The 23,346-nt window shown below is 41.7% G+C and overlaps 1 protein-coding gene across 3 annotated transcripts in view; it reads right to left on the bottom strand.

Annotated features, from left to right (window-relative positions):
* adgrl2a (adhesion G protein-coupled receptor L2a) overlaps positions 1-23,346 on the bottom strand; it is a 158,781-nt gene that overhangs the window by 94,457 nt on the left and 40,978 nt on the right. For all 3 annotated transcript variants that reach the window (XM_063013317.1, XM_063013318.1, XM_063013319.1), the window contains exon 3: positions 8,382-8,595. In XM_063013317.1, coding sequence (XP_062869387.1) covers positions 8,382-8,595 — 214 coding nt within the window. The remainder of the gene's footprint in view (positions 1-8,381; positions 8,596-23,346) is intronic.

The following is a 23,346-nucleotide window of genomic DNA, read 5'->3' as shown; positions in this document are numbered from 1 at the left end:
GGACCGCCCCACCCGGGGATCGAACCCAGGACCTTCTTGCTGTGAGGCGACAGTGCTACCCACTAAGCCACCGTGCCGCCCCTCAGACCGTATGCTGTCACAGTACTGTAAGTCGCTTCGGATAAAGGCGTCTGCTAAATGCCGAAGATGTAAATGTAAATGTAATAATGCTGAAAGAAGAGAGCAGGTCACTCTAAATGCAACAATAATTCCCAGCAGTAGGTAGACATGAGAAATGGTATGTCTAAGAAAAGACATGTTTGTTGTGTGCAATCATTTTTGCGTTGTGCAGGGCAACAAGTCGACGCTGTCGGTAAAACCTGCACTCGTTAATTGCTGTCATGAGCCTTGAGTAATTACGATGAGAAGCAAAACTACAAAATGATCAGGCTCTTCCTGGCTCAAGCTAGGAGGCCATTAATACAGCATTACATTTACTCAAACAGTCAAATCACACTGAACCAGAAAACACTTTCAATCCAACCACACAAGTGACTTAGCACAAAAAAGCACTGGCACAGATTAGGAAATGATCAAAGAGTGGATCTTGATTTTAGTGCAGTTTAGACCTAGTTGCTTGTTGTTTAATGTCTACATTAATGAAGACGTAGTGAGTATTCATCTGGAGGTTAAGCATGCCCAGAAGCAGCAGTAAGCACTGTGGTACTGGGTGATCTACACAAAATGAAGCAAGCATTTCTACCACTGAGAAAAAGAGCACCAACGTTGGGGGGAAAAATACAGTATTGTGGGAAGAAAAAATGAGTGTGGCAATTACATTATTAAGTAAGTACGAGCAGGGGCGGTACAGTGGCTAAGTGGGTAGCACTTGGGTTCGATCCCCAGGTGGGGTGGTCCTGGTCCTTTATGTGCGAAGTTTGCATGTTCTCCCCGTGTCTGCGTGGGTTTCCTCCGGGAGCTCCGGTTTCCTCCCACAGTCCAAAAACATGCAGTCAGGTTAATTGGAGACACTGAATTGCCCTATAGGGGAATGGGATGATGTATGAGGGTATGTGTGCGATGGACTGGCGTCCCGTCCAGGGTGTTACTGTGTGCCTTGCGCCTATTGAAAAGCTGGGATAGGCTCCAGCACCCCCCGCGACACTGACTGGATAAGCGGTTAAGAAAGTTAGTGAGTGAGTAAGGACAAGCATGGGCTCACTACAGACATCGCAAGTTGCAAAAACTCATTTCAGGGAGGTACCCCCGGACCAGGACCTCGACCCCGACCGCCCAAGCTCAAAAAAAAAAAAAAAGCTAAAAAAAAACCTCTCGCACACACCAAAGGATATGGGTGATAATAGAACCTTTAGGAGCTGCTAACTGAGCTACTAAGCTCACAAACACATTAATGTGTATTACATAGTGCACTAGATAGTGTGAAAGATAATAGATTTATGTTCCCTACATAGTGCACTAGATTGTATATTAGAAAAGAATTTATGTTCCTTACTTAGTGCACTAGATAGTGTACTAGATAACTGACTTATGTTTCTTACGTAATGCTTTAGGTAACGTATTAGTTGACGGATTTAGGTTCCCTACATAGTGCACTAAATTGTATATCAGATAACGGATTTATGTTCCCTACATAGTGCACTAGATGGTATTTTAGATATGAATTTATGTTCCCTACGTAGTGCACTAGATAGTGAATTAGACAATTGGTTTATGTTCCTACACAGTGCACTAGATTGTATATCAGATCATGGATTTACGTTCCCTACATAGTGCACTAGATAGTGTATTAGATAACGCATTCATGTTCACTACATAGTGCACTAGAAAGTATAACTAGATGATGATTTGTGTTCCTTACATAGTGCACTAGATAGTGTATTACATATTTAATTATGTTCCCTACACAGTGCACTAAATTGTATATCAGATAACGAATTTATGTTCCCTACATAGTGCACTAGATAGTATTTTAGATATGAATTTATGTTCCCTACGTAGTGCACTAGATAGTGAATTAGACAATTGGTTTATGTTCCTACACAGTGCACTAGATTGTATATCAGATCATGGATTTACGTTCCCTACATAGTGCACTAGATAGTGTATTAGATAACGCATTCATGTTCACTACATAGTGCACTAGAAAGTATAACTAGATGATGATTTGTGTTCCTTACATAGTGCACTAGATAGTGTATTACGTATTTAATTATGTTCCCTACATAGTGCACTAAATTGTATATCAGATAACGGATTTATGTTTCCTACATAGTGCACTAGATTGTATATCAGATCATGGATTTACGTTCCCTACATAGTGCACTAGATAGTGTATTAGATAACGCATTCATGTTCACTACATAGTGCACTAGAAAGTATAACTAGATGATGATTTGTGTTCCTTACATAGTGCACTAGATAGTGTATTACGTATTTAATTATGTTCCCTACATAGTGCACTAAATTGTATATCAGATAACGGATTTATGTTTCCTACATAGTGCACTAGATTGTATATCAGATCATGGATTTACGTTCCCTACATAGTGCACTAGATAGTGTATTAGATAACGCATTCATGTTCACTACATAGTGCACTAGAAAGTATAACTAGATGATGATTTGTGTTCCTTACATAGTGCACTAGATAGTGTATTACGTATTTAATTATGTTCCCTACATAGTGCACTAAATTGTATATCAGATAACGGATTTATGTTTCCTACATAGTGCACTAGATTGTATATCAGATCATGGATTTACGTTCCCTACATAGTGCACTAGATAGTGTATTAGATAACGCATTCATGTTCACTACATAGTGCACTAGAAAGTATAACTAGATGATCATTTGTGTTCCTTACATAGAGCACTAGATAGTGTATTACATAATTAATTATGTTCCCTACATAGTGCACTAAATTGTATATCAGATAACGGATTTATGTTCCCTACATAGTGCACTAGACAGTATATTAGACAATTGATTTATGTTCCCTACACAGTGCGCTAGATTGTATATCAGATCACGGAGTTAATACGCGATCGGGGAAAAAAGTGCGTGTGTGTGTGTGTCGCTCTTGGCCGCTCGTTCTAGATTCCGGGAGATTTTAACTTGCTGGCATCAGGGAGCCGCTATGTATACGCGGGAGACTCCCGGAACTTCTGGGAAAATTGGGATGTCTGTCACTAGGTTTTCGAACACACCCAGTGTAGAAAAGTTCAGAGATTCAGAACTCCTCGGAGGACGGACTACGTGTTCTTCATACGCTGTGTAAGGACCCTGATTGGCGGAAGAGACGCCTGTGCGGAAAGCAGGGCCGAGAAGAGGAGGGCTGCGCACGTGTCGGAAGAGGCGTGTACAGCGACGTGTTCTCCTCGGATGCAATCTGGTATCTCTGGTAGCAGCGGAAGACGAAATCGAGTGCGCTAAATCGGGAGTGGAACGAAAAGGTGTGGAAACTTTTTGAAGAACGCTTGTATCTATTTTGCACTTAATTCAACATTTTAATTCAGTTCCTCCATTAGTGAAACCATTGCTGCTGTGGTATTTAGATTTTACACATGCTAATATTCTATTCAGCACCGGAGCTCATGGTGGTTCATCCACTGTCACTCCCACAGCGATTTCAACTTTGATCCACACACCAATGAAGCGCTGGGTGCTAAAAATGATCACGTGCCTATTATTAATGCACGCTAATCAAGCCTGGTGATGGATGATTATGATGTTGGTGGTGATTCATGACATGGCCAAAAGAAGTAACAACATGAAAAGTGCAAAACAATGCAATTTCACATCTGGGCTTGTGCAAACCTAAGGAGGCACATCCCTTTGAAAAGTTTCCCCGTGTAGATTAGCACCCACTCGAGACGGCTAATTGCCTGCAGCTGAAGGGCCTAATTGAGCCGCTGCAGTTTGCGGGCCTATTTTCATACAAATCATGGCAAATGCATAATAAGCCGAGCGGAAATACAAACAGCCCACGCCGCCTAGACCTCCAAAAACACATCAAAGGCTGTGCCATGCGCAGCTTCCTGTTTGCCAGAGCGGTTCTAGGAAAGAAGCGATGCGAGGCTCCGGATGTGTGCTGGCTGATCAATTGGCGAGCGGATCCATGAAAAACGAGATTTTGTGAGGGGTTTTTGATGCGTTTCAGATATTTCTCTGGGTTTGGTTGTACCCCTATTATAGTCTATTTCATGTAACCAGAAAGCCTAATTATGAATGAAACGGATGGAAGCAGAAAAGCTGGTTTACAGTATGCAAGGAAAAACGCTGCACCAAGCAGCAGGACTTCTCATGTTCTATATACACCGATCAGCCATAACATTAAAACCACCTCCTTGTCCATTTTATCAGCTCCACTTACCATATAGAAGCACTCTGTAGTTCTACAACTACTGACTGTGGTCTATCTGTTTCTCTACATGCTTTGTTAGCCTTCTTTCATGCCGTTCTTCAATGGTCAGAACTCTCCCAGGACCACTACAGAGCAGGATTGCGTCAGGCTTCCTCTCCACCAATGCCGATCCCTGCGCTGATTGAGGAGAACGAAGCTAACCCACGCCCCCTCTGACACGTGGGCAGCATGCCGTACGCATCTTATCACCTACACTTTGACGAGTGCAGTGCAGCTCAGCGTTGTGTACGGAGAGACACACCCTGAGAGCACTCTTTTCTCATCTCTGTGCAGGCGCCACCAATCAGCCAGCAGAGGTCGTAATTGCACCAGTCATGAGAGAGAGAGAGAGAGACCCCATCCGGCTTAGTCCCGCCCATTTCTAAACGACAGGCCTGAATCGTTGTTCATGTAGCCGCTCAGCCTAGCTGAGATTCGATACGATGTATTCGAGATCCCAGCTCTGGTTCCAGCGTGTGTTTTTACCTCTGCGGCACCTGAGCGGCCCGCTGATGGGAGTTTTTTAACACCTCGCTGTCACTGCTGGACTGAGAATAGGTTACAAACCAAAAAAATATCTAGCCAACAGCGCCCCGTGGGCAGCGTCCTGTGACCACTGATGAAAGTCTAGAAGACGACCGACTCAAACAGCAGCAATAGATGAGCGATCGTCTCTGACTTTACATCTACAAGGTGCCGTGATGAAGAGATAATCAGTGTTATTCACTTCACCTGTCAGTGGTCATGTTATGCCTGGTCGGTGTATATCCGAGCGTGGGACCAGCACTAAAGGTGCATTGCTGTGCCCCCCCCATGACCCCTCCCCAACAGCTAGGTTTACGTAACACCATTAGCCGGCCAGGAATTTAAACCCCAGGAAGTCGAGCACGAGCACTGCTGATACCAGCAGTGTAGCTCTTACGTTTATGCCACACAAGCTCACAAGAGTATGTTTAAGGTTCCCCACAGATTTGTACCAGATATGTTCGATAGCTTTTTCATGACTTTTACTGGACTAATAAAAATCAATTTCTCTCAGCACAAACTAAACTGTAGCAGTTAATGGTGTGTGTTTTGTTCGGCTGCCTTGGTGTGATACCCGAGTATGATGACTAATAATATAAATCAATACCAATCGTTTCTTTTGCAGTCTTCTCAGTGTGTGATTTTTTAATCTAAGCATGTCTTGTTAGGGCAGATTTTCTCTTACACATATTTATTATATGACTTTTGATTACTGAGTTCACACTTATTCAGCATTTCTATTATTCCTTGGGAAAACGGTGTTACCATACAAATGACAGTACATGTAAGTCTTTTTTAATGAAACTGCCATAAAACATAGCTGGTTATTTAAAATTAACTTTATGTTATCAGCCATAACATTAAAACCACCTCCTTGTTTCTATACTCACTGTCCGTTTAATCAGCTCCACTTACCATATACAGTGTATCACAAAAGTGAGTACACCCCTCACATTTCTGCAAATATTTTATTATATCTTTTCATGGGACAACACTATAGAAATAAAACTTGGATATAACTTAGAGTAGTCAGTGTACAGCAGTGTAGATTTACTGTCTTCTGAAAATAACTCAACACACAGCCATTAATGTCTAAATGGCTGGCAACATAAGTGAGTACACCCCACAGTGAACATGTCCAAATTGTGCCCAAAGTGTCAATATTTTGTGTGACCACCATTATTATCCAGCACTGCCTTAACCCTCCTGGGCATGGAATTCACCAGAGCTGCACAGGTTGCTACTGGAATCCTCTTCCACTCCTCCATGATGACATCACGGAGCTGGTGGATGTTAGACACCTTGAACTCCTCCACCTTTCACTTGAGGATGCGCCACAGGTGCTCAATTGGGTTTAGTCCATCACCTTTACCTTCAGCTTCCTCAGCAAGGCAGTTGTCATCTTGGAGGTTGTGTTTGGGGTCGTTATCCTGTTGGAAAACTGCCATGAGGCCCAGTTTTCGAAGGGAGGGGATCATGCTCTGTTTCAGAATGTCACAGTACATGTTGGAATTCATGTTTCCCTCAATGAACTGCAGCTCCCCAGTGCCAGCAACACTCATGCCGCCCAAGACCATGGTGCTACCACCACCATGCTTGACTGTAGGCAAGATACAGTTGTCTTGGTACTTCTCACCAGGGCGCCGCCACACATGCTGGACACCATCTGAGCCAAACAAGTTTATCTTGGTCTCGTCAGACCACAGGGCATTCCAGTAATCCATGTTCTTGGACTGCTTGTCTTCAGCCAACTGTTTGCGGGCTTTCTTGTGCGTCAGCTTCCTTCTGGGATGACGACCATGCAGACCGAGTTGATGCAGTGTGCGGCGTATGGTCTGAGCACTGACAGGCTGACCTCCCACGTCTTCAACCTCTGCAGCAATGCTGGCAGCACTCATGTGTCTATTTTTTAAAGCCAACCTCTGGATATGACGCCGAACACGTGGACTCAACTTCTTTGGTCGACCCTGGCGAAGCCTGTTCCGAGTGGAACCTGTCCTGGAAAACCGCTGTATGACCTTGGCCACCATGCTGTAGCTCAGTTTCAGGGTGTTAGCAATCTTCTTATAGCCCAGGCCATCTTTGTGGAGAGCAACAATTCTATTTCTCACATCCTCAGAGAGTTCTTTGCCATGAGGTGCCATGTTGAATATCCAGTGGCCATTATGAGAGAATTGTACCCAAAACACCAAATTTAACAGCCCTGCTCCCCATTTACACCTGGGACCTTGACACATGACACCAGGGAGGGACAACGACACATTTGGGCACAATTTGGACATGTTCACTGTGGGGTGTACTCACTTATGTTGCCAGCTATTTAGACATTAATGGCTGTGTGTTGAGTTATTTTCAGAAGACAGTAAATCTACACTGCTATACAAGCTGTACACTGACTACTCTAAATTATATCCAAGTTTCATGTCTATAGTGTTGTCCCATGAAAAGATATAATGAAATATTTGCAGAAATGTGAGGGGTGTACTCACTTTTGTGATACACTGTACCAGTCCATCTGTTTCTCTACATACTTTTTTAACCTGCTTTCACCCCATTCTTCAATGGTCAGGACCCCCACAGAGCAGGTATTATTTAGGTGGTGGATCATTCTCGGCACTGGAGTGACACTGACATGGTGGTGGTATGTTAGTGTGTGTTGTGCTGGTATGAGTGGATCAGAGACAGCAATGCTGATGGAGTTTTTAAACACCTCACTGTCACTGCTGGACTGAGAATAGTCCACCAAGCAAAAATATCCAGCCACTTGATGAAGGTCTAGAAGATGACCGACTCAAACAGCAGCAATAGATGAGCGATCGTCTCTGACTTTACATCTACAAGGTGGACCAACTAGGTAGGAGTGTTTAACAGAGTGGACAGTAAGTGGACACGGTGTTTAAAAACTCCAGCAGCGCTGCTGTGTCTGATCCACTCATACCAGCACAACACACACTAACACACCACCACCATGTTAGTGTCAGTGCAGTGCTGAGAATGATCCACCACATAAATAATGCCTACTCTGTGGGGGTCCTGACCATTAAAGAACAGGGTAAAAGAAGGCTAAAAAAGTATGTAGAGAAACAGATGGACTACAGTCAACTTCTATATGGTAAGTGGAGCTGATAAAATGGACAGTGTGTGTAAAAACAATTGTTTTAATGTTATGGCTGATCGTATATATCATTATTACAGCTTTCTGTTATGAGAAAATCCAGGACTCATGGAAAAACTAGAGCAAACATATAGTGCCTCAGTCAGTGAATATATTAAAGCCATTATTTCTAGACTTTTAAAATAAAATAAAAGCTCTTGCAATGGCCTCTGCTAAAATTCAACTACTTGTTATGAAGTGGAAGCTGGTGGCTTAGTAAATACAACTGTTATATTTTGCCTAGATCCAGAAGCTGTGTAAATATTAACTGTCACTGCCCTTACATGATGTGATATATTCTACCCATATTACACAAAAGGTTTTTTTTTTTTACCCACCGTTGGGACATGATCTTGAAAGCATCAGGGAGGTAGCAGTTGATATTTTCCATCTGGAACGGGTCGGCGTCACAAATCTTGTCGTCCGTGCGCCCATAATTGGCGCTCTCAATCATGATGACATCACTTCCTGGACAGCGCAGGTCAATAGAATAACCCTCACACGACAGCTCCCGCCTGACCAAACCGAACGGCAGTGCTGCCCGACTGAAGCCTGGGGGAGCGGAGAGAGAGAGAGAGAGAGAGGAAAAAAAAAAAAAAAGCAGAGAGAATAAATCAAAAACAGAAATATAAGTACTCTGACAAGAAGTATCAAGAGGAAATTGGGGGGAAACACACTGGACGTTATTTCAAAGGCTGCCAGGCTGACGTTAAGACGAATGAGACATCCAGAGCAACATGAGCCACGGGACTGCTGGTTTCAGAAAGAGGCACACCGATGGAAAAAAAAACCCCAACAAAAAAACCAAATCAATATTTAATATCTCGGGGAGTTCATGATATGTTTGAAAAAGTGCCGTTTACATAAGAAAAAAATACTATGAGCTATTTCCTTTCAGCTAAAATGAATGCTAATACTAAGCACTGAGATTAGATATTTTGACCGGATGGGCAATCTAATACATAAGATGTCTGACGTGTTTAAAAAATGAACCGGGCAAACAAGCATGAACGACGCAAATGATAACTTTGACAGTACAAGAGTAGACAAGCACGGCTAAAGAGAAAAAAAAAGGCAGGCTAAGCGTGGGGAGAGAAAAAAATCAATACTCTTCCTTTGTGTTCTGCAAATGCTAGCAGTGCCAAATAACTATGGTTAGGGGGTGAAGCAATCTCTTCCAACAAATCACTTTTTAAAGCAGTTTGATTTCAGAACTGTGATGTTCAACATGAAGGAGTCAATTGTATCTTTAATCTTAAAACTACCACAAGGCAATATGATAAATTACCTCTCAAACAAAGGAGACCTGTTAATTACATGGTGGAAGCAAAATGAGGCCTGCAAAGGTATGTGAGCTTTAATTGTATATTTGCTCCAGCAGGCCCGGTAGAGTTGTTCTGTCAAGCAGAGGAGTTTGTTCCCTTCTGACAATAAAATTCCAGTGGAACCACACTGGATAATCAGGGTGTGTCCCAGTGGGTGGTCGGAGACAAGTTGCGGTGAATATGATGTCAGGACTTAAACGGTGTGGAACAGTAGAGCTGTACCGTATGTACTGAGACAGAGATGAATTGCTACAACACACAAGGGTCACTAACCAGTGCCGCTTATCTCACACTGATTTATTTACATTGCATGCGAGTCTAATGAGAAAGCATGACAAAGGGAAAGTTAAGTTTAATTTATGCAACAATGTGATTTTTTTTTTTAAGACAGACTGCCTAAAAATTGAAATGAACCGGGTGCGATAATGGTTTTCTTACTATTGCAAGCAGAGATGGGGACCACAGCGACTTCAGACTCGACTCGGACTCGTTTCAAATGACTCTGAGTCAACTCATGACTCGCAAAAAAATGACTTGTAAACAACAGGAATTCCTAGCGTCAGCATGTGTTAACATTAGTTACGTGTGACAATTATATATGTATACCGATCAGACATTAAAACCACCTCCTTGTTTCTACACTCACTGTCCATTTTATCAGCTCCACTTCCCATATAGAAGCTGACTGTACTCCATCTGTTTCTCTGCATGCTTTGTTAGCCCCCTTTCACCCTGTTCTTTAATGATCAGGACCCCCACAGAGTAAGTATTATTTAGGTGGTGGATCATTCTCAGCTCTGCAGTGACACTGACATGGTGGTGGTGTGTTATTGTGCTGGTACGAGTGGATCAGACACAGCTACCTAGTTGGTTCACCTTGTAGATGTAAAGTCAGAGACGATCGCTCATCTATTGCTGCTGTTTGAGTCGGTCATCTTCTAGACCTTCATTAGTGGACACGGGATGCTGCCCATGTGGCGCTGTTGGCTTGATATTTTTGCTTGGTGGACTATTCTCAGTCCAGCAGTGACAGTGAGGTGTTTAAAAACTCCATCAGCATTGCTGTGTCTTATCCACTCATACCAGCACAACACACACTAACACACCATCACCATGTCAGTGTCACTGAGTGCTGAGAATGATCCACCACCTAAATAATACCTGCTCTGTAGTGGTCCTGGGAAAGTCCTGACCATTGAAGAACTGCATGAAAGGGGGCTAACAAAGCATGCAGAGAAACAGATGGACTACTGTCAGTAATTGTAGAACTACAAAATATATATACATATCCACAATGCATGCAATGGGTAAATGTTACAGCCAGCTTCCGGCATAGTGATAAAACGTCGCTCCCTACTTCCAACACAATAGATGCACTTACCCTTTTCAGATCACAAAAAATAAACCGGTTCTTACTTCCCTCAGATACTTACACCTTGACTAATCCATGTTGTACAAAAATGCACATTTTCTTGAGGTCAAGCAGTTTTGTTTATTAGCTCATAGACCCTGATTTACTAAAGGCTGGCGGTGTGTAAAAATATGTGCTCTAGTGAGCTAAAGAGAAATAGAGTTTTACAGTGAAGACCATCACATTTTATACACATGGCTGTTTGATAGTGACTCACTGACTTAACATAGTATGGTAGTGTAGTGTTTGTTTATTAGGATTTTAACGTCATGTTTTACACTTTTGGTTACATTCACGACAGGAACGGTAGTCACTCACCACACAAGGTTCATCAGTTCACAAGGTTATATTGAACACATAATGGACAATTTAGTGTCTCCAATTCACCTCACTTGCATGTGTTTGGACTGTGGGAGGAAACCCACGCAGACACGGGGAGAACATGCAAACTCCACACAGAAAGGACCCGGACCGCCCCACCTGGGGATCGAACCCGGGACCTCCTTGCTGTGAGGCGACCGTGCCGCCCGTAGTGCAGTGTAACATAGTGTAGTGTCATTTACTTTAGGGAATCCTGTTAATTAAAAACATACTTAAACAAGCACTGTGCATATAGCAGATTATGCTGCCTGTGTGTTAAGTTTGCTAATATAACAAACGTATAGGTTTATAATAATAAGCCTTTTGCTAAAATAATAATTCAATTATTAAATGTAAACATGTCAAGAAAGAGAAATTATTTTGTATTCTGTTTAATTATTGTTAGTTGTTGTGGCATGGTTTATCAACATGAATGCTTTTTAACCTCCCGCATGGGTTCGATCCCCAGGTCCTTTCTGTGTGGAGTTTGCATGTTCTCCCCGTGTCTGCGTGGGTTTCCTCCGGGTGCTCCGGTTTCCTCCCACAGTCCTAAGACATGCAAGTGAGGTGAATTGGAGATACAAAATTGACCATGACTGTGTTTGATATATAACCTTGTGAACTGATGAACCTTGTGTAATGAGTAACTACCGTTTCTGTCATGAATGTAACCAAAGTGTAAAACATGACGTTAAAATCCTAATAAACAAACAAACAAACAGACCTTCCACTTGGCTATCTGACCACGTAGAGAGAATCATTTTCTAAGCCAGGACTGTTTAGTTCTAACCTTTGAAACAAAGACTCTGAATCACCACGTTTTAAAGCATTCCGAAACACGTTTTCATTAGCTCTTGCATCATGAATGGCAAGTTTAAGGCCGAGCAGGTAAAGCGAGTGGGGGGTTATGTTTCGGATTGGATTTGGCCAAGTATGTCCCCGAACACAAGCTAGGCTGTGTCAGAAGCGCACTGACTGCACACTGTGAGTTAGAGGTCGACCCGGTGAGTCATTTCATCCCTCTGTGTTCGAGATTGTCCGAGTCAGAAACCGCAAGGCTGTGGCTGTGAGTCCAGCATGCCAGCGAAAGAGGTCGAAGCTTTACACTGTATGGGGTGATGTGGAATCAATTTTTGATAGCAAAATAGAGAAAGACAAAATGAAGTCTGATCACAGTGCTATTTTGTGATTGTCTAATACATACATGCCATTTACCTGATTAAAATTCAGTATCGTGTGTAGATGGGAAATGTTTAAGGTAAATAGACCTTCGCTGGGTTTGTACATTTTTGTCTTGTTTTTTATTCATTAGAATTCAGTCAATCAATCGGCTTTAGGCTAGAGTCCGAGTCAAGTCACGAGTAAATATAATGTACACAAAACATACACCGATCAACCATAACATTAAAACCACCTCCTTGTTTTTACAATCACTTATCACATAGGAGCACTTCGTAGTTCTACAATTACTGACTGTAGTCCATCTGTTACTCTGAATGCTTTGTTAGGCCCCTTTCATGCTGTTCTTCAATGGTCAGGACCCCCACAGAGTAGGTATTATTTGGGTGGTGGATCATTCTCAGCACTGCAGTGACACTGACATGGTGGTGGTGTGTTAGTGTGTGTTGTGCTGGTATGAGTGGATCAGGCACAGCAGCACTGCTGGACTAAGAAAAGTCCACCAAGCAAAAATATCCAGCCAACAGCGCCACGTGGGCAGCGTCCTGTGTCCACTGATGAAGGTCTAGAAGATGACCGACTCAAACAGCAGCAATAGATGAGCGATCGTCTCTGACTTTACATCTACAAGGTGAACCAACTAGGTAGGAGTGTCTAATAGAGTGGACGGTGAGTGGACATCTGATCCACTCGTACCAGCACAACACACACTAACACACCACCACCATGTCAGTGTCACCGCAGTGCTGAGAATGATCCACCACCTAAATAATACCTGCTCTGTGGTGGTCCCGTGGGGGTCCTGACCATTGAAGAACAGGGTGAAAGAAGGCTGAAAAAGTATGTAGAGAAACAGATGGACTACAGTCAGTAATTGTAGAACTTCAAAGTGCTTCTATATTGTAAGTGTAAGTCTTTTACACTCTAAATCATATGCACCTTAAAAACATTATGTACAGGTTACTAGAAATGTGCAAGATCCTACGTTGCTAAATCACCTGAGACTAGATTAGTACGTACCTCCAGTACAGTCCCAAAATGCAGAGCTTTACTACTACATAATGAAGACACTCCTAACTGGTGTTGCGTTCTTCAATTTAGACAAATGGCTAGACTAATAATACAAGAAAAGACAAAGGCTGAGGTCATTTTTGGGTTAAGTATCTCTTTAATTGTTTAAATTAAACAATTTTTTACACGAAGCCTTTACACAAGACCTTTGCAACGGGGCTAAAAGCTTGCTTAAATGATTGAGCTTGTTCGACTGTGCCGGTCAGAGCAAACACTTGTCAGGCCAGGAGTTTAAATGCCAGATGGAGGTCAGACGGAGCCACATCTGAATAATGTGTCATTGAGGCATTGACACAAAAAGGGCACAGTTCGAACACAGCGAAAGTGAAGTCAGAGAGAGAGAGAGAGAGAGAGAGAGAGAGAGAGAAGGACGAATTGAGAAGGGTACAGGAAGCCTACACTATGGTCAATTACGATTCATTTAAAATATTTCCTGATTGATTCGAGAAGCATGAAAGTTCAATAGTTTGATTAAGTTTAAATTTAATTTTATGTAATTATTTACATTTCGATTTGATTCTGTCTGTTGATTTCAGTCTGCCACGGATCCGCTGTAGTTCAGAAAGGAAGTATGCCTATTTAGTAGTAATTGATTTAGACATGAAAATCACTTAGCTGTTTAGCACAACAAATAACTACTGGGGATGCAGTCAGATTTTATAGTGCCACTGTTTATGATTTGAATAATATAAAAGCATTAAACTATATTAAAGGTTTTTTTTACACTTGTACACATAAGTAGAGCATGAGCACTGACAGTAGGTAGGGAGAAATCTCTATTTAGTGAGAAAGAAAGAGATATCAAGCTTCACACTTCATTTAAATAAATTGTCTGCTTTGTTTCTACACTCACTGTCCATTTTATCAGCTCCACTTACCACATAGAAGCACTTTGTAGTTCTACAATTACTGACTGTAGTCCATCTGTTTCTCTGCATCATTTTTTAACCTGCTTTCACCCTGTTCTTCAATGTTCAGGACCCCCACAGAGCAGGTAATATTTAGGTGGTGGATCATTCTCAGCACTGCAGTGACACTGACATGGTGGTGGTGTGTTAGTGTGTGTTGTGCTGGTATGAGTGGATCAGACACAGCAGTACTGCTGGAGTTTTTAAACACCGTGTCCACTCACTGCCCACTCTATTAGACACTCCTACCTAGTTGGTCCACCTTGTAGATGTAAAGTCTAGAGACGATCGCTCATCTATTGCTGCTGTTTGAGTCTGTCATCTTTTAGATCATCATCAGTGGTCACGGGACGCTGCCCACGGGGCTCTGTTGACTGGATGTTTTTGGTTGGTGGACTATTCTCAGTCCAGCAATGACAGTGAGGTGTTTAAAAACTTATCCACTCGTACCAGCACAACACGCACTAACACAGTGTCACTGCAGTGCTGAGAATGATCCACTACCCAAGTAATACCTGCTCTGTGGTCATCCTGTGGGGGGTCCTGACCATTGAAGAACAGCATGAAAGGGGGCTAACAAAGCATCCAGAGAAACAGATGGACTACATTCAGTAATTGTAGAACTACAAAGTGCTTCTATATGGTAAGTGGAGCTGATAAAATGGACATTGAGTGTAGAAACAAGGAGGTGGGTTTTATTGTTATGAAGTGTGGGTGGGTCTTATTGGTTTGTCCTGGGCGAGGCCATGCGATGAATTGAATTAATGCCGTGTCCTGGGTATTGCTGCCCTGCGTCAAGTGACCACTGACCAGAATTAAGGTGTTAAGGTGCCCTTAAGGTTTCAAGCATAGTCAAATCCTTATATGCCTTTTTTGGGTTTAGATAGAAGCAATCAGCCTGCTGAGAAGCCGCTTCATCAATAACGCTCCTAAAGCCATATTTATGACCGTGATGCAGTGTATTGTGGTTAATAATGCTTAAGGGCAAATTTGTATTCATGAATGCTTGCTATTAAATAAGCCTGGTTAATTCACAGGCTCTAGGTTTGCTCAAAGTGGATCTCATATTAAGCAAATGCTCTTATCATACGTCTCTGTTTTTATTATTTAAAAAAAAAAAAAAAAAAGAATATTTCATGCAAGCGATTGTGCAAACTGTTGTACTTGCATCATGTCAATAATTCTACCATAGAAGTCTGGAATGTCTTGCCGCACAAAGCGATAAGACCCTTTTGATTCTTATGCAGATAGACAGTGTTCCTATTATGCTGGTAATGTACAGAGTCATTTGTCATTGTGGGCTGGCAAGTTTCTCCACTAGTGGAACACAAGGGAGCAAATTGTGGTGCCGGTGGAGGGGGCTTCAGCATGCAGATCCTATCTCAACATGCTTTGATTGGTTAAAATCAACCTAAAAGATCTACCCAGCAGCAAAAAAATAGAATAAAAGATAAAGAAAAACAGCGCCTTTTTTAGTTTACCAACATGCACCTGTATGAAAGATGCTCCTGATAGTCCACCGCTGTTGCTATGGAAGAGAACGATGTAAATGAACTGGGGCAAACTGTGGCCATGAATACAAATGATTCTCAGAGCCAGGATTTACCAGTCAGCCCCTGCGTATCAGACAGTGCATCACCAAACATTACCAGTGTTCTACTTGTGTACAATGCATACATAGAGTAAAAAATGGTAGCACATTGCATAGCCCGGTTAACCCTTGTGTAGTCTTAAGATTCTGTATACCCCTTTCCTAAGGGTCATAGATGACCTGCCCTCCCTTAACCCCTAAATAAGACAGCTTAATTACATTTTAAAACCCAAACCTGTTTGCATAAGGAGAACTTTGTGAATATCTGGGGTCACCTTAGGAAAACATTGAAATAAGATTGAGTGGATCTTATTTGCTGATCATATTGGTGGGTCATTTTTGACCCTTAAGACAACACCAGGTTTAATAAAACACATTCTCTGGGCTGAATGTGGACTCTGTTCATCTGCAAGGCCACATTCTTTCTGAAAAGACTGGCATGTTATCATGTATAAACTATGTGATGCGCGCACAGCAATGCATAAAGTGAGTGTCCTCCCTTATACGTACAGTATGCTATGTTTGTGTGAAAACTAGAAGGTCTAAGCAAAAAGGGGAAAAAAATCTGATTACGTATTCTGCTATTAAGCTAGTCCACTACGGCTAAGGCCGCTGAGGGTTTGAATTGTGCAGTAGTAATAATATGTGATATGTCACTCATATCTTCACTTACTATCTAGTGTAGTCTATGGTGCAATAAAAGAAGTGCAATATAGCCGCTCAGGTGGCGCAGCGGTAAAGTACGCTAGCGCAGGGGTTTTCAACCTGTGGGGCGCCCCCCCGAGGGCATTACGAGATTTTTTTACTTCTAAAACTAAAGCAATTCATTTTTCACCCACGGCAGACATATTTCATTACTCTAACTGACCACGCTCACACGCACGTTTAATGTTATTCAGTTCCGTCAGAAAAAAACCTTCAAAAAAGGGCTCACAGCGAAGATAACCGGTGTCAAAAGCAACGACCGCTGTTATAGGACGTGTTTGTGTCTTTAAGAGAGACGCTCTGTTCGCAGTATCGATTATGAGTGACTCGCGAGTCAATTCGTTTTAAGCGCAGCGTAAGTTTCTTTTCTCAGTCATCTCTCCGTGTTTACTGTTATAATGAATGTTGCGGTTGTAAATAAACACCAACTACTACAGAACATTTTGTGTGACTCGCTTACCTTAAAAAGCTCAGGCTTAATTATACTGAGTATTACCACAGTGTCAGAGTCGTTCTGCCTGTGGAGCTAAACGTTTTCAGTCAGAGCAGATGATCCCGAACTAACCAACTTAGTAATTGATGAACTTTTGTCTATGCTCTGTGAAGTAACGTTTTCTGCTCTCATCTACATCAAAAAGCAAGAACCGCTTATGATTTACCAAAGTGAACCACGAATTTATATAATGTGCTGATAGAATCGGCTCAGATGGGGTCGGTCTGTATTATCTTTTTAAAATAATATTTTCAATCAGCAAAATTATATAATGTGCACAACATTAATTACGTTCTTTTAGCTTGTCAGAAGCTTTCTCAATGATTTCTGTGCGGTGGTTGACGAAGGGGAGGGGGCGTGGCGCAAGTTCACGGTTGGCACACGAAGGGTGGGCGCATGTCCAAAAAGGTTGAAAACCTCTGCGCTAGCGCACCAGATTTGGGGTTTCGAATACATCGTATCGAATCTCAGCTCTGCCTTCCAACTGGGTTGGACGGCAGCATGAACAACGATTGGCTGTTGTTCAGTGTTAGAGGGTAAGAAAGTTGGATCATAGGTCCTCATAACTGGTGCAACTGTGGCCCCTGCTGGCTGACTGATGGCGCCTGCATAGGGCTGAGGAATAATGCTGATAGGGGTGTGGCCCTCCGTACACAGTGCCCGTCAATTGTATGAACTCGACTCGTGCAGGTGAAAAATGCAGTCTGTACAGCGGAGGGGGCGTATGTCAGTTGAGAGGCGTCCTCAGTCAGATTGGGGGGGGGATTGGGGGAAAAAGTGGGAAAAATTATTAAATAAATTTAAAAAAAAGTGCAATATGTAATATATTCTTCATATTTTTAATGTACAGTATATACTATATGTTTACGATAATATATGTACATCACTTTAACTACACACTGTGTGCAATTTTTTCACTTAGTTGTGTATTTTTTCCTGGCTTCATATTGCTGTAACAAGTTAATTTCCCCAAAGGAATCAATAGTCTTATCTTATCTTATCTTAGTGCTATCAGCTGGTCAAGCATCTACACAGACATGAATGCTAATTTCCTTGGTGGGGTGTGTGAGTGGGTGTTGGTGGACACAGCCATGCGATGGATCTGTGCCATGTCCTGAGTATTGCTGCCTTGCACCCAGTGCTGCTCTGCACCCTGATTACATATTCCGTTCACTTCAATACATTTGGGGCTTTACTCTGCAGCGGTCAGTTTTTTTTTGCCTTTAAACCTACGTGTAAGGACCTATAGATATACACACCCTGTTTTGCTAGTGGATTTAAACTACTTTTTTGCTTACGAATTTGAACTGAGCATTTTGCATACCTTATATAAGCAATAATGTAGCGGCAAGGTGGGTTCATATTAAATTCCTGTTCATTGCAACATCGGTTCTGTATATGAGCGTATGAATGTACAGACAGCTTCAATGCACCTTGGAATAGATTTTACAAGTCTCTAGAATTACTGGAGGGATGTAAGCTATTTAGTGGTTGCTACAGCGGATCGTTCTGGTCCACATACCTGTTTTCACACACACACACATAAATAAAATCTATCAATTGCTGTTTTAATAACTGTGCTACAAGGCACTGTTTTGCACAGTTGTCCAAAATCTCTCGTTCTGACTGAAAAGTCAACCAGTTACACTGCCACTACTGGGCCGCTCAGGTGGCGCAGCGGTAAAAACACACGCTGGAACCAGAGCTGGGATCTCGAATACATCGTATCGTATCGAATCTCAGCTCTGCCTGGTGGCTAAGGCTAAGCGGCCACATGAACAACGACTGGCCTGTTGTTCATATAGGCGGGACTAAGCCGGATCGGGTCTCTCTCTCATGACTGGTGCAATTACGACCTCTGCTGGCTGATTGATGGCGTCTGCACAGAGATGAGAAAAGAGTGCTCTCAGGGTGTGTCTCTCCGTACACAACGCTGGGCTGCACTGCACTCGTCAAAGTGTGGGTGATAAGATGCATACGGCATGCTGCCCACGTTTCGGCATGACGAATCGGGCAATTGGATGCACTAAAAAAGGAGAGAAAGGGGAGAAAAGAAAAAAACTACTACTACTGAAGCTCCTGCCATCTGTGTACCAATAATGAACCCTCATTTAGTCACTTTGATTTTTGTCCTATTTGCCATTCTTATTCAAAGCTGAGGTCAGTTGGGCTTAGCAATTTTCTAGATAGAATCCGAATATGAGCATGGTAAGATATTAATTATCTAATTGTATCATGCAGTGCATTGTATTTAAATATTCAACATGGAATACTGTTTAATTACACAGTTTTATACAGTTTATTCTGTACACAGAAGACGTTTTATTCTGGTAAAACTAATTACCCTGCAAATGTAATAATATATGAACTGAAACACTCCACACTGAGTATTTATTCTATCTATTGTTTATTTAGTATTTGTTCTATTATGTGCATCTTTAATCAAAATGTACTTTTCACATGTTAGCAAATTAATATTTGTTTTATTGCTGTTAAGTCTTGAGGGTTTTTTTATAGCTTTATGGTTGAACATTTTCACTATTTCAGGGTTGATTGTAAACCTTGTGCCTTAACCAATACACAAGAGGCTATGCAGTCCGTGTGATAAACTATAGTATTAGTAAATTAACTGAAAATGTTGGACACAGTGTGATCGCACAGACGGAAATAAAAAAATAAATTAAAAAAAACTGTTGCAACTAGGGCTGGGCGGTATATCGTGAATATCGATATATTTAATATTACTTTTTACACGATGTTAAAAATGACCATATTCGATATATCGAGTATGTCTAGGTTACCTTTAGAGAACATTTAAAACGGAGCACAAGCGCTGTGCATAACGCATTTTCTAGCAAACTGAATCACTGAGTAAAGAGTCAGAAACGACTCTTTTCAAACGAATTATTCACTGGAATCGAATCAGGGAGCTGTGCTCTTATCTAGTTCCTTTGTGAAAGAGATTCATTCGTGGTTCAAACTTTGAAACACAGCTGTATAAACCAATCAGAGCTTCCGAATTCAAATTTTGGCCGGAATTTTAATCTCTCTCTTGATTGGCTGTAAAGGCATAAGTGACAGTATAGTGAACGAATTACCAGTTTCAACTTTTCACCTTATAGGAGGATAAACACAGTTGGAAATGGATTTATACGTTCTGGAAATATTCTGGAAACATATAAGGTGGCCTTCAAGAAGAAAAACAAGGTGATTATATCCCTAATGGAACAACACGCAGGTACGCGGTGGTTATGATTTTATGTTGCTGTGTGGTTGATTTGGGTCGTGGTGCTGTTTAACGTGCGCTTTCATTTTGCAATGATAGCAAAGCATGATCATATATTGAACTTTTTCGGGATTTGATGCTCTTATATTTGAAGTAAAGTGGACAGCATAAATATGAGATTCTGCTGGTTTGTTTGATATAATTATTGTCGATATGAATACAATTACAGCCTTGTAATAATACAAAATACAAACACTGTAATTCTGTCAGAATTGATCAGAACTACAATGTTTTGTGTTTTTAAGATAACTTGTAAAACAAATAAACTAAAACACGAGCAGTGGTCTACCACTGTACCTTAAGTTTACATTATATCATCGTATATCGCCACTTCTCAAAAGCATATCGAGATATGAGTTTTTTAGTCATATCGTACAGCCCTAGTTGCAACATGACTGGCAAGTAAAGCCCCTTTTTTGATATATGGGCTAGAAATGGCATAACAATATTTGCTTAAGTTTGTGTCCTTATGTTAGCATTTATGTGAACTTGCCTCCACATGAACTTAAACCAGGATAATGTTTTAACAGATAGGGAATATTTACATTAATACAACCAACATTTTCTGGTTGCTTTTCTTCCCCCGTTTGTGTAAATCTGACAATTGCATTGTAAAGCATTATGGAATCAGCTCTGCTAGAGGAAAGTAATTCAGGGCATTTTTGTTTGCTTTTAGCTACATTTGCTGTCGCTTTGAGCTGAGCTTGAGCTTACCTATTCCCTTCTCAACTTTCGTCAGCAAGCAAGCTTGTCAAGTGCGGGAGCAGAATAAGAGCAGAATAATTGCAGTCATTGCTAGCAATCCTTGCTCATTTGTACGCTGCATGCTGTACTGTCAGTACAAAAGCCATTCCGAGCTTACGCGGCCTGACAGTTGTCATGATCTTTTGTTGTGCGTCACTAGTAAACAATGCAGCGTCAAGCTTAGATATTCTGGTAAAATCACCAGCCGTCCGGCCATTCTCCAAACACCAGGTGCGCTTTTGAAAGCTGAACAATGTATTATAGTTTAGAACTAATTAATATATTGTTTTTTTATACATATTTTTACATTAAAAAAAGCGCGTGCTGGGCATCGTCCAATATTTCTTTTCCTGGTCAGTCTTCTTTCGTTAAACGAGGTTTTTTTATTACATCGCATGCTGATCTTACTCTCATATGTTTGTCATCTGGTGCATCATCAGTTTTCTTCCGAGCAAGATCACAACAGGATGATGTTACCGATGATGTCGATCTTAATCGCTCCCTGTGTGTTCATTACAACCACTTCGGCCATAGTTATGACCTGACAGATGGTCACTTTTCCAATTGATTTGCCTCGTTGAGGAAATTAAAATACTATTGCACCACAGAGACCGGGCTATGTCGTCGTCATATTAGCTAGGGCTCTCTAAACGTACCAATGTCATTCCAAAGGTGAGAAGTGAATTAGAGTAGAATCATGGGACAGTGGCCAGTAAGTGGATTTCACTCTACAAGCTCTACTTATTGTGCCAAACGCATTACGCAGAGCAGGTACAAGTAAGTGCATGTGTGTCTGTAGTGTTAAAAGGATGTTGTGTGAAAGTACACTTCTGTTGGAAATGGTTTATGTTACTATAATGGGGTAACATAACCAAACTATTGTTTTTCCACTTTACCCTAATCCTTTGTAATTAAAAACACCGGTATCACACAGCTCATTTTACAGCACTGAATTACAGCTGCACAATAGCACACTGTATTTACACAAATATTTACACGGGGGCAGAGCACTGTAGAGTGAAGTGGAGACCAAGAAGTCATTTGTGCGTTTGAACCGTGATTAAAAGGCCCCCTTTGCCCCTCGAATGGCTTTGACCGTACTGATGGAGTCATGTACGTCGGGACGACTGATAAAGCTCATTTATGAAAGGCCTCTTTTGTGTTCCGGTGTGGGGCCTGCTCGCCTGAGTTCAGAGTTGGCTACCTATCTGCCTGAAAGGAATTGAAAAGCGACCCTCGTGGTGAATGACCAGAATTCCTGATAAGGCTCAGTGTCAACAAGGCCAGGATGGCAGGGGGAGATCACAGTGATCATGGCAGGGGCTAATAGGTTACCATGGAAAGTGACCAAGCATTCTATTAAGTGTAGTGTTTTCTTCCTTCTTAATTAGAGGAAAAAAGTCATCTGTTCTAAACACTGGTTGAATCATGGAAGGATTACCGAGACAATTTACTACATACGAAAAGAAATTGAGACTTGCAGCCAAATTAAACGTTTACACTTGTAAGGGCCATGTCATGGAACATGACCTGTTTTTATCAGTTTATTGTTTATTGGATTGGTCCAGGTCTGCATGTTCTCCCCGTGTCTGTGTGGGTTTCCTCCGGGAGCTCCGGGTTCCTCCCACAGTCCAAAGACGTGCAAGTGAGGTGAATTGGAGATACAAAATTGTCCTGAACTGCTGAATCTGACGAATGTAACCAGTAACTACCTGTTCTGTCATGAATGTGACTAAAGTGTGTAAAGCATGACATTAAAATCCTAATGAATAAATAAATAAATAACCAATCACAGCCCTGTACACAGAAGGGTTTGATGCTCTCTGCATTGTGACACATTCACATCATCACCAGTATTAAAATTTGTAATCTGCATTGTGAGACACAGTAGCCCTTTTGTTGGTCCATATTAGTAGGCATAGCCTTTATGTCTTTCCTCTGACCACTGGTGGTGGGAGATGCTTCAACCCAGTCGTCTGACTATATTGATTTGACCTTTAACTGTTATAAAATAGGCACTGCTATGCACATATCTTGGGGCTAATGGATGTACATACAGCACGGCAAAATCTTTGTATTAATATCCCCTATCTCCCTTTACTATAAGCATGCTTCTTGCATTCTGGTTAAATATTTGACCTTGGCAGAATATTTGGCAGATTTGGCAGCAGTATAAAATTTCTTAGCGAGACTGCTAGAGATCAATGCAACTGACGCAACAAATCAAGGG

The sequence above is a fragment of the Trichomycterus rosablanca genome, chromosome 17 (genome assembly GCF_030014385.1).
Source record: "Trichomycterus rosablanca isolate fTriRos1 chromosome 17, fTriRos1.hap1, whole genome shotgun sequence".
NCBI lineage: Eukaryota > Metazoa > Chordata > Actinopteri > Siluriformes > Trichomycteridae > Trichomycterus > Trichomycterus rosablanca.
Note: the sequence above shows the minus strand (reverse complement) of the source record. Positions and strands in the feature narration are given on the sequence as shown.